The sequence below is a fragment of the Haemaphysalis longicornis genome, unplaced genomic scaffold, assembly GCF_048455015.1.
Source record: "Haemaphysalis longicornis isolate Haplotype H1 unplaced genomic scaffold, Haemaphysalis longicornis Haplotype H1 scaffold_1, whole genome shotgun sequence".
Lineage (NCBI taxonomy): Eukaryota > Metazoa > Arthropoda > Arachnida > Ixodida > Ixodidae > Haemaphysalis > Haemaphysalis longicornis.
The window spans coordinates 221,779,447-221,795,412 of NW_027526203.1; the positions used below are offsets into that span (position 1 = coordinate 221,779,447).

At 49.1% G+C, this 15,966-nt stretch overlaps 1 protein-coding gene across 1 annotated transcript; it reads left to right on the forward strand.

Moving 5' to 3' along the window:
• The first annotated feature begins 598 nt into the window (after window positions 1–598).
• Window positions 599–10,338, forward strand: LOC144142184 (uncharacterized). The gene is made up of 2 exons (XM_077673561.1): window positions 599–764; window positions 6,224–10,338. The coding sequence occupies exon 2, from the start codon at window positions 6,386–6,388 to the stop codon at window positions 10,124–10,126; it is 3,741 nt and encodes a 1,246-aa protein (XP_077529687.1). The 5' UTR covers window positions 599–764; window positions 6,224–6,385; the 3' UTR covers window positions 10,127–10,338.
• The last annotated feature ends 5,628 nt before the right edge of the window (window positions 10,339–15,966 follow it).

The window sequence follows — 15,966 nt, forward strand, 5'->3', positions numbered from 1 at the left end:
CGTCAGCTTCAAGTTTCGCGGTGGCATACCACCCGCTCAGACATACGTTTCTTCCATCCGGCATGACCAACGTTAGGTACGATCACGCACTGTCTGCTCTTTCACCAAATACACAGTTGCCACAGCTCAAGGCTGCCACAGAACAGAACAGGGAGGATTTCGGCTACCTCGTAGCTCGTAGACAGACGTGTTAATGCATAGTGGAAAAAGTAAATCCCCCAAACCGCTTAAGAATCCAGTTGTCATGCCAAGCCCAAGCCAGAAGCGGGGGTCTTCCCATAACCCCCCACGACCGCATGGATGACATGATTCCCTGGTGCAGTTTCCTCTGTAGTATACTTACTAAGAAACTGTATGCGGCGTCTCTTGTTCCAGTGTTAGTTTTCCTGTTAATTTCAGTGTTGATTTAGTCCCCTCTCTTCGACATCGTTTTCAGCGCGTTTTTTTTTTTTCGTCTTCTATCGTAAAAACCAATCCAACGTGAATTCTTGATTAGAAAAACGCTGGTACTCTCTGTCATGTACTTGTATTTTTGATTGTGCGATTCGGGACATGCGCGCTGACCAGCTGCGATCTTCAAAAAGTGGACTACGCGTGGTCATTCGTGGAAACGGCTACTCTGCTCATCCACACTATAGGGGAGCTCCATCGCCATAGTCACCAGGGGATGCGAACGAGCCAGCGTGAATGCGCTGCCATTTTTGGGGCATGCGGAAACAGTAACGAAGACGCCACCGGTTAAGCCCTTCCTGTTTCTCGTGCAGGTTAGTTGCTCACCTTCTTTTCATTGTAAAAGCACCGGCAACCGCTGTCTGCTGCTTGTCTCATGAACAGATGTGCTTTTGATGGTTCGCACTGACAGTGACCATGTTATGCATTTTTTTCATGAAATCCTGGTGCTCCCAAGCTGGGATGTGAGATTACCAAAAGCGAAGTGCTGCCAGCTATAAAATCCCTCGTATGTGCAATGGAATCGGGACACGCCGTAGTAATGTCTTTAAATGAAGTGAGAGCCAGTCAGAAATTGCTGGAAGATCGCGTAACGTATGGGGCCGAGAGATTAGCAGCCGCTGCGGGCAAGGTACCCACCCTGGAACGCCCTGATGATGCTGAAACTTTCCGCACAGTAGCTGAAATTTCAAGTGTGAAAATTTAGCTGTGCAGTCTCGCTTTCATGAAGACAGGTCCCGTCTGGACAGCCTGATTTTTCACCGTATCGACAATAGCGAATCGTAAACGTGGGCGTCGGCTCAAGAAAAAGTACGGGGGCTTTGACCATGACTTTTTCTGAGCAAGTGCCCGCTGATGGCACATCCCGCGCGCGCAGATTAGGATCTTTTGTCGAGTGCGGACCTATTATTGTCGAATTTCGGTCCTAAAAATGAAAAGTAGCATTTTATCTCAAAGAGCTAAACTAAAGGCCTATCGCCACCGAGGAAGGTTTGCAAATCCACTCAGGCAAAAAAAAAACTTTTTTTATTTTGGCAAGACCACAAGGAAGCAGTACACCTTGAGTTACAGTAAGCTGCAGTGCAGGTGCCGTCAGAAGTAATTGGAGAACGGGGGATTAGGCCGAACCGCATAGGAGCGCCGTGTAGCTGAGACGGCGTTAAAAGAAAGGAGCAGAACACGCATGCGCGCCTGCCGACGCTGATAGCCCATCTATACTTGTCAATCCATTTCTTTTAACGCGGCTTCCAGCAAATTATTTGCAGCATACTGGTCTCAGCGATGGCGCTGATGGCAGAAGGGGTATCTGATAGTGTCGCTCACACACTTTCAGCGCTCGCGAGCTGCTGGATAAGCGTCGCAATCGCAGTGATCTGAAGTGGCAATTTTTCTTTTCAAATATTTTAAGTGAGTATGCTATGAGCGCCATCGCTGAGTATGCTGCGAATAATTTGCCGGAAGCCGCATTCCCGAATCTGATTGATTGATTGATTGTGAGGTTTTTTCGCGCCGACGCAACGCAGGCTATGAGGCGCGCTGTAGTGGAGGGCTCCGGATTAATTCTGACCACCTGGGGATCTTTAACGTGCGCCGAAATCTCGTACACACGGGCGTTTTTGCGTTTCGCCTCCATCAGAAAAGCGGCCGCCGCGGCCGGGAAGCGAAGCCGCGATCTCGTGCTCAGCAGCACATGTCAGGCGATAGCCACTGAGCCACCGCGGCGGGTCGTTCCCAAATCTGTTTCATCCTTAACGCTTTTTCCTGCCTTATGTGACCACTTCGTGGCTCATTTCACTATACTGTCACGCTCTTCCCATTCCCCCCACACAGTTCAAAGTAATTAGGGACTACCCTAAAGCTGATTCCCAAGTGGTCAATACAGAGACGTGGGTTCGATTCCCGGCCGCGGCGGCCGCTTTTCTGGTGGAGGCGAAAAGCTAAAACGCCCGTGTGTACGAGATTTTGGCGCGCGTTAAAGATCCCCAGGTGGTAAAAAATAATCCGGAGCCCTCCACTCCGGCGCGCCTCATCGCCTGCGTTGCGTCGGCGCGTTAAACCCTTCAATCAATCAAAAAATAATCCGCGACCCTCCACTACGGCGCGCCTCATCGCCTGCGTTCCGTCGGCGCGTTAAACCCTACGATAGATCTATCAAGCGATCAATACGGAACTGAAGGTTTCTGTTGACTATTTCCTCCCCGAATTTTGGGAGCGCCGGCTAGATGCTAACTGGTCTTTATTTAAAAACAAGGTGCGATCGCTCACGTATAAGTACAGTCATGGACAAATGAAATCAGAACACGAAAATATGAACCGGAACACGCAAAAATAAAAGAATATGGATAGTTGAGATAAAATAATCGCTCGCAGTGGTATACTTAGAAAGGCGCATTTTCAATCTGTGTTACTGTGAAAAAGCCACGCGAAAATTTCGCTTGCACGGAAAGAAGTTGTGCTATTTCTGTGTTCTGGTTCGTATTTTCGTGTTCGCGTTTAATTTGTCCATGACCGTACATGCCCCTCAGACGACTATCCTGTCATAAATGCCAACTGTGGTACAACCTGCAATTCAAACGACTGCTTAATAGAACTTGGCCGTGTACCAGCTCGCTTCGGCGCAAATGCCGTCGAATGACCATAGTCTTCTGCGGCCTCTGCACCGTAAATGCCTCTCTTCTTTCCCCCTCCCACCTCTCATGCTTTTCCCCTCCATTTAGATCTTCTCGCGATAAGCAAGGAAGCGGCTTGCTACAGTCAATTCAATGTTACCGCGTTCCGCTGCTCGCGCTATCTACCGGAACCTTTTGTTACTGTTAACTTGCAGCACTGTAGCGAAGGTCCAGGATATTGTTTTAAAAGCGTATTTTTATCTGCGAGAGCACATTTATTTTGAAATAAAAGAACAATGCGAGTGCAAATTCTGGATTGATGTTTCGCCTCAAATATGCCTAATGTTTTGTTTTTTCCTCAACAGCGTTGACAAGTATGCAGTATGTTTCCAGATTTAGCTGCTCGTAAAAGATTGTCCTATAGAAGCCTCTCGCTCCAGTATTATTCTAACTTTTGGATTGAAGGCTGAATCGCGGGACAAACAGAACGACAGACATATTTAGAGACAGACCTAAATTTCCGGGTTTAAGTAGCCCAAAAAAGTCTAGTGTCTTCAAAGGGACTCTGAAACGCTTGGGATAAATGGTTTCACCCTTTCCTTCGCGTCTGGAAGCATTGAGAAGGCTATAGTTATCGCCAGCACGGAGCGGCACTGCGTGATTTGCTCGTGGCAGCAGATCACCTTGCCTTTGTGGCGATTATTTTGAAGGGGCTACCGCACGCGTTCATTGCTGCAACTAAAAGGAAGCCGACCAATAGCTGCTGCACCGCTTTAATGACGTAATTCGAGCGCTCGAAGAACGCCAAGACGCGGAAAGAGGGAAAAATCATTTCAACAAATTTCAAAGTTATCCGATGGGCATAGAACAGCAATTTTTCGGCTGAGATAGTTTGTGACCCCTATTTTATGTACTGAATGTGTTGAGTACGTTCTGAAAGTGTTTAAGATTTAGAGAAAAAAAAGTTGAAGAAGTGTTGTAGGGTCTCTTATTAAAAAAGCGCATTTTATAACATTGTAGGCTGTCAAGTTCCGCTGACAGATGTTCGGCTTATGCGTGCACCGCTTTAGAATTTAAAAAGGAACTTTCGCGTGAGAAAATAGTTTTATCACCAAACGCTCCCGTCTCTGTTATCGACTGATTCCCGCAAGCTCTGGAGCGCAGTAATGTGCGGAGGTCGAAAAGCGTAAAAGTAAAAGTGCCGCACGGAGGAATTGTTTCTCGCAAGTAGTGCTGCGGTCGCTCAATAATGCGTTTTCTTTATCCTTCACTAAAACAACCCCAACTTCTTTTCCTGTTAAACAAAACCTAAACCTTGAGCCAATGAAACCAATTTTCATTGACTGTGCTGGAATTTTCAAACTAATACATCGGGCTAAAATATCTTTCTCTTCAGGAATAGATGTGATATAAGTTTTTGTAAAGTAAGAAATGAAAAAGTTTATTGATGCTTTCTTTCATATTGGCGCAGTTATTAGTGTTCCTTATTGCCTGACGACTGGAAGGCTGGAAAGGTGATTCCTGTGCAAAAGCCTGGTGAAGTGTTTTCCTCTCACAACTACCGACGTATCTCTCTGACATCAATTCTATGCAAACTAGTTAAGCATGTCATTTATTCAAACTTGATCAGTTTTTCTAGAATCTAATTCATTTTTTACAATATACCAGCACGATTTTCTTAAAAATCATTCTTGTGAAACTCAATTGCTAACATTTACTAATGATCTAGGCTTTTGTTGGATTATTCATCAGCAGTTGATTGTATTTTTATTGACTTCGCGAAGGCATTAGACATCGTTTCCTAGTCACTGCTACTATATGAACTACAAAAGCTTAGCAATGACCCTAATGTTTTAAGTTGAACTGAATGTTTCTTGCAGAATCCTATCTAATATCTGTCAACGATAACGAATCTCGTCACCGTCCTGTAACCTCTGGCGCACCTAAGTGATCACTATTGGGTCCTGTTCTCTTGCTAATCTACATTGTCTTCCTAATACCATAACCTCATCAATACGCCTTTTCGCTGACGATTTTTTCATATACAGGAAAATGTCTGCACCATCCAATCACTAAACACTTCAAACCGACCTCAACCCAATTTTCCCTTTGTGCCACATCTCACAAATGAAACTAAGCATTGACAAGTGCAAGTGTATGAGGGTAACACGAAGGATTAGGAGCACCACTGCAAATACTTATCCCCTTAAAGCCCCCCCCCCCCCCCCCTTTCTTCGGTTACCTTGGCGTTCATATTTCAGATAAGCTTTCGTGCACCCGCACGTTACCAATAGTGCCAACCGCGTACTTGGCTTTCTGCGGAGTAACTTTTCTCGAGCCCCCACTTAATTAAAACTGCAACTCTACAAACCTCTTGTTCGCCCGAAACATGAATAAGACTAATGTGCATATGCATAGGATCCGCATCCCACAATCGTTGTCGCCACGCTTGAAACCATTCAAAATCCGGCCGGCATTTTTATGGGTTCTGATTATTCCCAGTTATCCTGCTTCACTAGTACGAAGATATTACAACTACCGTATCTTGCATCGCGTTGTACGATATCCTGCTTACGTGTTATTGATAAAATATTTCAATCCAATGAGACCTTAAAACCCTCCCACTTTTCAGTTCCCACGCACGTGTCATCACGCAGTGATCATTCGCTAAAAGTAGGTGTGTGAAGGTGCCGAACTAACATCTATATTAACTCGTTTGCTCCGAGGATCAGCTTGCTGTGGAATCACCTTCCAGCTTCCAACGTCTCCATCAGTGACGGGGCGCACTTCGAGGCCTGCGAAGTCCGCAGACTGCGACTATTATCTGAAACGGCCGTGCTGGTTTCATTTAGTTATTGTTTATGATTTTTTCTCTGTACCCCTCCTTCTCTTTAACGCCCAATGGCCCTGAGAGTAAATAAATGCACTGAAATTACATTAAAACTGCGGAGTTATCCTTTAGGCTGAATGAAGTGACAGCTTTAAGGCATGGTAGTAGTTTCAGTAGCTTGTAACAGTCTTGCGATATATATATGTTGTCTTCAAGCATTTTTCCGCATGTTTTTTGACCGAGTGATTGAATCGGATGACACACACACAGGCAAGCCAACATTTTCATGTTCAGTAGACCAAGATTGATTAAAATTTTTAAAAAATGACCGCAGGAAAGTCCAATCTTCGTCGTCCTCCTAAGCCGTGTTCTAGGCCGAGGAAGAAATATGCAAGCGCTTCGAACGCTTCAGCGTGATGGATCGTGACCCGGAGTCAGAACTCACGGCTTGCTGCGCATCTTCTGGTCGGGTTCACAGATTAGCAGCCTCCCCAGAATGAAGAAAGTGCAAGATTCCGTCGCTGCCCTAGTTGACGGGGGCAAGGCATCGTCATCTGCTACTGCCCCGTTGCAGGAGGACGAGGCCAAGGACAGTGTCGAGAACTCGCCTGCTCCAAGGAAGGCTCGTGTACGAGTCGGCGGCGGCAAGGCGTCGTCATCATCTATCGCTCCGCCGCAGGATGAAAGGGACAATGCCACTGGCCAGAACACGATATCTTCAACGAAAAGCCGTGCCCGAGTTAACGGCCAGACGTCATCAGCTACCGCTCCGCTTGAGGAGGTCGGTGCCAAGGACACCGGCCAGAACACGCGAGCTTCAAGGAAGAGCCGTATCCCAGTTGACGGCGGCAAGGCGTCGTCACCAGCTAGCGTTCCGCTGCAGGATAACGGGGACAAGGACACTGGCCAGAACACGATAGCTGAAAGGAAGAGCCGTGCCCGAGTGGCGTTATCTGCTTACAATCCGCTTGAAGAGGACGGGGCCAAGGACAGTGGCCAGAACACGCGACTTCCAAAGAAGAGCCATTTCCGAGTTGACGACGGCAGTGAGTCATCAGATATTGCTCCGCTTGAGGAGAACGTGGCCAAGGACACCGGCGAAGACACGCGAGCTCCAAGGACAAGCCGCTTCCGAGTCAATTATGCCAAGGCTTCATCAGCTACCGCGCCGTCTGAGGAGGAATGGGCCAAGGACACCGGCAAGAACACGCGAGCTCCAAGGAAGAGTCGTGTACCAGTTGGCGGTGGCAAGGCGTTGTCACCAGATACCACTGCGCTGGAGGAGGACGTGACCAATGACACGGGCCAGTACACGCGAGCTCCAAAAAAGAGCCTTGTCCGAGTTGGCGATGGCAAGGCTTCATCAGCTACCGCTCCGCAAGATGAGGACAGGACCAAGGATAGTAACCAGAACACGCGAAATCTGAGGAAGAGCCGTGTCCGAGTTGACGGCAGCAAGGCGTCATCAATAGCTAACGCTCCACTGGAGGACGATCAGGCCAAGGACACCGGCCAGAACACGCGAGCTAGAAAGAGCCGTGTCCCAATTGACAACAGGAACGCTTCATCAGCCACCGTTCCGCTTAGGGAGGACGGAATCAAAGACAGTGGCCAGAACACGCGAGCTTCAAGGAAGAGCCGGCTCCGAGTTGACGGTGGCAAGGCGTCGGCATCAGCTACCCCTGCGCTGCAGGAGGCCAGGGACAAGGACACTGGCAAGAACACAATAGGTACAAGGAAAAGCCGTGTCCGCGTTGACGACGCCAGCGAGTCATCAGCTACCGCTCCGCTTGAGGAAGTTGTGGCCAAGGACGCTGGTGAGAACCCGCGAGCTCCAAGGAAGAGCCACGTCCGAGTCGACTACAGCAAGGCTTCACCAGCTACCGCTCCGTTTGAGGAGGAAAGGGCCAAGGACACCGGCAAGAACACGCGAGCTATAAGGAAGAGTCGTGTCCCAGTTGATGGCGGCAAGGCGTCGTCACCAGCTACCGCTGCGCTGGAGGAGGACAGAGACGAGCACATCGGCCAGAACACGCGAGCTACAAGGAAGAGCCGTGTCCGATATGACGACGGCAAGTCTTCTACCGCGCTTCTTCATGAGGACGGGACCAAGGACAGTGGCCAGAACACGCGAGTTCCAAGGAAGAGCAGTATCCGAGTTGACGACGGCAAGATGTCATCAGCTACCACTCCGCTCCAGGAGGACGGGGACAAGGGCACTCGCCAGAACACAATAGCTGCAACGAAGAGCCCTGTCCGAGTTGATGGCAGTGAGTCATCAGCTACCGCTCCGCTTGAGGAGGACGTGGCCAAGGACACCGGCGAGGACACGCGAGCTCCAAGGACGAGCCGCGTCCGTGTCAATTATGCCAAGGTTTCATCAGCTACCACTCCGTTTGAGGAGGAAGCGGCCAAGGACTCCGGCAAGAACACGCGAGCTCCAAGGAAGAGCCGTGTACGAGTTGACGGTGACAAGGCGTCGTCAGCAGCTACCGCTGCTCTGGAGGAGGACAGAGACGAGCACATTAACAAGAACACGCGAGCTACAAGGAAGAGCCGTGTCCGATGGGACGACGGCAAGAATTCTACCGTGCTGTTTTATGTGGACGGGACCAATGACAGTGGCCAGAACACGCGAGTTCCAAGGAAGAGCCGTATCCCAGTTGGCGACGGCAAGATGCCATCAGCTACCGCTCCGTTGCAGGAGGACGGGGACAAGGACACTGGCCAGAACACAATAGCTGCAACGAAGAGCCCTGTCCGAGTTGACGGCAGTGAGTCATCAGCTACCGCTCCGCTTGAGGAGGACGTGGCCAAGGACACCAGCGAGAACACGCGAGCTATAAGGAAGAGTCGTGTCCCAGTTGATGGCGGCAAGGCGTCGTCACCAGCTACCACTGCGCTGGAGGAGGACAAAGACAAGCACATTAACCAGAACACGCGAGCTACAAGGAAGAGCCGTGTCCGATGGGACGACGGCAAGAATTCTACCGTGCTGTTTCATGAGGACGGGACCAATGACAGTGGCCAGAACACGCGAGTTCCAAGGAAGAGCCATATCCCAGTTGGCGACGGCAAGATGTCATCAGCTACCGCTCCGTTGCAGGAGGACGGGGACAAGGACACTGGCCAGGACACAATAGCTGCAACAAAGAGCCCTGTCCGAGTTGGCGGCAGTGAGTCATCAGCTACCGCTCCGCTTGAGGAGGACGTGGCCAAGGACACCGGCGAGAACACGCGAGCTCCAAGGACGAGCCGCGTCCGTGTCAATTATGCCAAGGCTTCATCAGCTACCACTCCGTTTGAGGAGGAAGGTGCCAAGGACACCGGCAAGAACACGCGAGCTCAAAGGAAGAGTCGTGTCCGAGTTGACGACGCCAGCGAGTCATCAGCTACCGCTCCGCTTGAGGAAGTTGGGGCCAAGGACGCCGGTGAGAACCCGCGAGCTCCAAGGAAGAGCCACGTCCGAGTCGACTACAGCAAGGCTTCATCAGCTACCGCTCCGTTTCAGGAGGAAGAGGCCAAGGACACCGGCAAGAACACGCGAGCTCCAAGGAAAAGTCGTCTACCAGTTGACGGTGGCAAGGCGTCGTCACCAGCTACCGCTGCGCTGGAGGAGGACAGAGACAAGCGCACTGGCCAGAACACGCGAGCTCCAAGGAAGAGCCGTATCCGAGTTGACGACGGCAGTGAGTCATCAGCTACCGCTCCGCTTGAGGAGGATGTGGCCAAGGACACGGGCAAGAACATGCGAGCTCCAAGGAAGAGTCGTGTACCAGTTGGCGGTGGCAAGGCGTCGTCATCAGCTACCGCTCCACTGCAGGAGGACAGGTACAAGAACACTGGAGAGAATACGATAGGTGCAAGGAAGAGCCGTGCCCGAGCTGACGACGGCAGCGAATCATCAGCTACCGTTCCGCTTGTGGAGGACATGGCCAAGGATACCGGCGAGAACACGCGAGCTCTAAGGAAGAGTCGTGTCCGAGGCGACTATAGCAAGGCTTCAGCAGCTACCGCTCCGTTTGAGGAGGACGGGGCCAAGAACGCTGTCAAGAAGGCGCGAGCTCCAAGGAAGAGTCGCGTCCGATTTGACGGCGTCAAGGCATCGTCACCAGCTACCGCTGCGCTAGAGGAGGACAGAGACAAGCATACTGGCCAGAACACGCGAGCTCCCAGGGAGAGCCGTGTCCGAGATGCCGACGGCAAGACTTCTACTGCTCTTCTTGCGGAGGACTAGGCCAATGACAGTGGCCAGAGCATGCAAGCTGTAAGGAAGAGCCGTGCCCATTTCGAGGCGGCGTGGTATTCTCCTCCATGCACGCGTTCCCAAAAAGAACGATTCGAACGGCAGGTTCAGAGCCAGCAGCTCACTGGGTCGCCGAGGAGGTCGCTGATGCAGCCATCTCGCAAAGTTTATAATCTTTAAAAGGGCCTGTACAGTCTGGAGACCGGGGCCAGTCTGGCGACCGGGGCTTGGAGTCTAGGCTTGCGTGTTTCGCAACGTCAACATTAAAGACTCTGAGCACAGCTAATAGCGTTTTGTTCTTGCCTTATTCATACACGCAGAATGCCTATGCATGATGTTGGCGACGTATGCTTTGGGATTTACAGGGATGTTGTATACATTGAAGATCAACATTTCGTGATTAGTCTTTACGTAACGGACATTTGCACAGTCAGTGTCAATTAAGTCTTTATCTCGAGCATAATTTTAGCTAACTGGCTAATTAGCTCCAGCATTACTGATTTTACTTTCGTTCTCCTTGAGCGATTTAATGTTTATATCTTCATCCCTCACACATAAACGCTGTTTTGGCGCTCCTTGCCCCAGTTGGCCTTTCGCCATTAACATCCAACCGTCAAACAGGCGCGGATCAAATGAATGCTACACTCGTGAATGCAGTAGACATAACAACAGTACCCTGACCCAGTACAGTACCCAGTACAGTATGTATGAAGAAGCCATACATCAGACAACAACTTCTCAGAACAAGGCATACCTACTATAGCTGGGAGGAGGTCTTGATGCGAAGACTTCGTGTTGGTGTAGCCCTCTCTCCCGCCGTTACCCGGGAGTGGCCACCACGTTACCATGCCCCGTTCGCACAGAACTGCCCCTTTTGCATGGCTCCGGCCGAAGAGGCGGACACTGAACATTTGCTGTGGACTTGCCCTTCATTGGAAGCGGCGAGAACAAGACACCTCCGAGGCACAGGCCTCCACCCTGGCAGACCACCTGACCTTCATCGGTGGATTTGGGGACCCCATCATCGCTCCCTGCTTGAGTTTCTTCGCGAAACGGAGGTTAATCTATACCTGTGACGCAGTATAGAAAAAAAAACAGACAACAAATTACACCTAATAAACCCACGCTTGGGACCATACACCACTGCTACGCGACAGACACACAGATGTTGCCTTTGCTAGGCTACGGATAGGGCACACACATGCAACACACTCGCACCACCTCACTGGATCTCAAAGACCCCTGTGCAGCAGGTGCGGAGAGGCCCTATCCGCACTTCACATACTCATTCAATGCGAGGCACTTGACACAGCACGAGGCAAACACTTCCCACAACTATACAGACTAGATATCCCTTTACACCCAGCGCTTTTCCTGTGTGATGATTCCATGTTCTCTGTCAGGCGTGTTTTTAAATGTTTACCAGAAGATAAATTTTTAGACCTGATTTCATACCACGCAAATCAGAACCTGGCCTTCAACACCAGCCATCCTCATTGTCTCTTACTGATTTTACTTCGTTCTTGTTGAGCGGTTTTAATGTTTACATCTTTATCCCTCACACAAAACCATTACTTTGGTGCTCTCTGCCAAAGCTGGCCTTGCGCCATTAATATCCAACCATCAATCAATCAGGATTATCGAGTGCATGCCCTGCTCTGTTGGTCACATTGTGAGCTTTTTGGGGACGCGCACGAAAAGAAAAAAAGAAGCCTTGGTGGTATGTATGGGTCAGGCGTACGTTTCCATTAAAACGTAGTGAGCGGCGTGACGGATGAGAATGCAATTTAAGTCTATCTTAAGATGCGCAGACCTGCACCGTAGACAACGACACAGACTAAAGGACAGACTAAAGGTGTGCACTTGAATTTACCTTTGAACCATCATAGCTGAGTCGCATGAAGAGAAATAAGGATCGCTTAGCTTAGAAAGCCTTTAGCCCGCCATTTTCACGCCAAGCGCCTCAAAACTCCTCGTTGATCGATTGGCTGTCAATCTGCAGTCAGGTTTTACCCCTGTATTTGCCTATGGTTGCTTTCCTGCTCCCGCTTCTAAATTGCTGAGATAACGCTACATCTAAGACAAAGTGGTGCACCGTGTTTCCGATGTGGCCCCAGGGCGAGGCGGTATGACAGCCTCAAGATGAGCATGTTTTTCAGTGAAGCGCCTCAAGACCGCCTGCATAACGTCAACTAATCTTTAAGCTACTTTCAGATTTCTTTTAAATGGCGTCTATCCGAAGTCATTTCCTTGTCTAAGCAACCAGGTTTAGGATATGCGCTGGATAACATAACGATGATACCACACTAAACTTTTTTACACCCTTTTTGGCCGAAAAGGATGTAAAGATCTTGTCCCATGGCTAACACCCTTAAAAGGTGTTTTGGCAAAAAAAGGGTGTGTGAATTAAAAATGGGTGTTGAGCCCAACACCTTCAAAAAAGGGTGTTGAGGATGCTCAACACCCTAAAAGACACCCCCCCCCCTTTTTTGAGGCGATGTCATGCGCAGAGGCAATGTCAAACGGCGGAGCGCGCAGCATTCAACACAAACAGCTAATACGTACAAGTTACAGTTGGAACACGGGATGCAAGCGGTACAGGGAGTGCATACTTACTTACAAAGCCCCCAGATGGAGTCGGTGGGCTTGTCGCAAAAAACTGATATTTTAGCGCTAATTTAGGAAGTATGGATTTTACTACGAGAATATACAAACCAACACGCCGATTTGCAAAAACTTTTTAATTACGCGGTAGTTTTTCTGATCCGTAACTTATAGAATTTTATTAAATACCATACAAATCTTCCCTGCCGCCTCAACACCCTTCAAAAAGGGTGTTCAATATTTCAACACCCTTTTTCTCAGAAGGGTGTAAAGCTACAAATTAGTGTGTTCGAAACTAAAAAAAAGGGCGTAAAGAAAAAAAGGTGTAAGAAAAGACAGCCAACGAAGAAAAAACGTGGAGAGACCTCCAATTTTGGAGACATTTTGTACCTGTTTACACGGGTGGACTGAACATTCTCTACAAGCGGGGGGGGGGGTTGTACCTCACGATGTTTACAGCAATAAGAATTTGCATAATTTATTACCAGTGAAGCTCTTTAAGCTTCAGGACGTAGTTTCGGTGGCATTGGCAAAAAAATACAAAGAAAAAGAGCTGGGGCACCTGTAAAGGGTGCACCACCGCAGATAGGGTATTATAATAGTGAAGTCGGCTTTCGAGCTTGTTCGAGTGTGCGCATAAGGGGCGTGTGCGTATCCGCACCTCTTACTGTACCATTTCAAAGGTACTAGTTTTTTTTTTGGATTCTAAAAGGTAAAAAAATTCGCGCAGCTTGCAATAGTGGTGCAAGGCTGGAGAAACAGCAACGCTGGGGCCGACCTACCTTGTTTCCCTCTTGGATCTCCTGACAATGGGGAGGGGAAGGGGGGCACACTGGAACAGCCTTGTAAAATCCGGTTAAACTTGGCCTCATCCCTCAGCGGTCATCCTGGCTTACCAAGAACATTGTAAAGCTTAGCAAACATAACAAAACTTAGCAACACCGGAAGAAACTAGGTCGACCCCCAGCTCCGCTGTTCTTTTTTTGCAACTGAACACCTATTTCACACCGTTTCAACAACCTACAGAAAGCCAAGCATGTTGAGTTGGTAAACATGCTTTTGGCCACACGACTACAGTCTTCTTAATTTTGAAGGTTCAAATTGGTGTTTCACGTGCCAAAGCTAAACTTGGGGCATGTGGTGCACGGAATAAGGAAACGAGCGATCATTGCATAAGAGCAATTATTTTTTTTGCGTTTGGAAATTTTTTGCGAATAGAGCAGTATATGAGGGGATGTCTTCTTCTTTACAGTGCTATTATGCATCCGAACATGGCCTTATTCAATGAACAGCTGAACACCTTTTCCACACCCTTTCAACACCCTAAGAAAAACCAAGGGTGTTGAAGTTGATCAACACCCTTTTTTTCAAACAAAAAGGGCGTAGATCTAGGAAAAGGGTGTTGAGACTCAAAAAAAAAGGGTGTAAAGGCTTCCCAACACCTATTTTCCACTTATGCTACACCCTTTTTTGGCTAAAAGGGTGTAAAAAAGTTTAGTGTGTTGTTAAATCCTCCGTGGGACATTCGTCACGCTTCTAGCACGTTCAGGAGAGTAAAGAAAAGGGCGACAATGATATAAGCACCAAGTCAATGACGCCGTGTTCGCGGGGGGGGGGGGGGATGATTATGAAGTAAAAGAAGTGGCTATAAGGCTTTCGGCAAAGATTGCTCGGGTCGAACCTATATTAAGCCTTAGGTGCCCCATTCCACGAGGAAGCGTAGTTCTGCCAGCTCTGCGGTCAAGAAAATGACCGCAGAGCAGAAAATGACCACAGAAAATGACTGCACAAAAAAGAAATAAAAAAGGCACATGTCTGCTCTCATGGGATTTGAGCCCGGGTCTCAAGAGCAGCAGGACTGGGCTCTACTAACTGTTCTATCTCCGCACGTTTCCAGCGTTCAAGATGACTCCTTGTTGTTTTTGTCGGCGTTATTCCTGTCTTCGTGACTCATACACAGTTGAGGGATTGGCCAGGGATCAGAAGTTTGAGGGGCAATGTTCCCGCTTCACAAAATTCACAATACTCGGAATAGACAGCGTTGAAGCTGTAAAATATAGCGTGAGGGTGACACCTGAACGCGATCGCACGTGAGTAGACGGGTGAACACCAGGCGCACAGAACCCTGATTCCAGAAGAGCTGTGCTGTGTGTCCGTCTTCTGATTGATGTAATTCTCGCCACAATACAAAGAAACGAAAGCGAAGAAAGGGACGTACACACTGCGCAACAGAATAGAAGCCAATTGAAGTAATACGTGGCGAAAGACAAACAAACAAAATCGGGCACTCCGCTTATATGCGCAGCGCGCCCGAAGGAGATGCAATTACGTACGCAGAGCTATGTTCCCCAAGGAGTTTTTGCTCTCAACACTTTTTACCGTCAAAACCCTACAAAGTTATTGATTGGGTTTCATTGGTAGGGTTTTATTGAACCGACACACACATTTTTAACTAAAACTAATATTTTGAGCCCTCGGCATGTTTGCTTTATGACGGGATGCTAAATATGGTCGGATCACGTAGGTTTAGAAAGCCGCACCTGGCTCGTCGCTGTATACCATGTGGTCGCCCCCCTCCTTACACTGGACGTTGCTAAGCTTATGATAGCGATTAACAGCGCATTCATTTCAAAAGCTCATTCGGTAACTTTACCGGATTATAATACATATCTGGTTAAAATGCTTTTGACTGGTAATGAATTCTTGATTGCCCAGCGCGGAATCACCTCTTAAAATTGCAATCAATCGCGGGGTTTATATCCAGGCCCTGTTGGATTTTTGTGTTGCTTTATGTGCACCATAGCGAAATAAACCGCCTTATGGGAGTGCAATGATATTTCTGTGGCAATGATTCAGCATTTTTCGCTATCAACTAAAAATTACGCCCACCTCGCGGGAACCCTGGTGTGATGCGACGCTGAAGGGGGTTACATTGTGCGTTTCCGTTGGGTCGATTACTTGAATTGCGTGAGCAATCGTCGGGTAATGCGAGAGAGAGAGAAAGAGAGAGAGAGAGAGAGAGCGTAGCGCGGACGACCGTCGCCTGAGAGACCGGCCGGAGCACGGCACTCCGCTTATATGCGCAGCGCGCCCGAAGGAGAGGAGACCGCGGAGAGAGAGGGCGCTGCACATGCGCACAGCGCCCTTGCGCCGCGCGCAGCGCCGCCCACCGGCGGAGTGAGAGTGCGCTGCGCCACGCGCCCGCAGATGTTGGGCGAGAGTGTTCG

Excerpts from the sequence above, each read along its gene's own strand:
- LOC144142184 (XM_077673561.1), top strand. The coding sequence starts at position 6,386 with ATGAAGAAAGTGCAAGATTCCGTCGCTGCCCTAGTTGACGGGGGCAAG.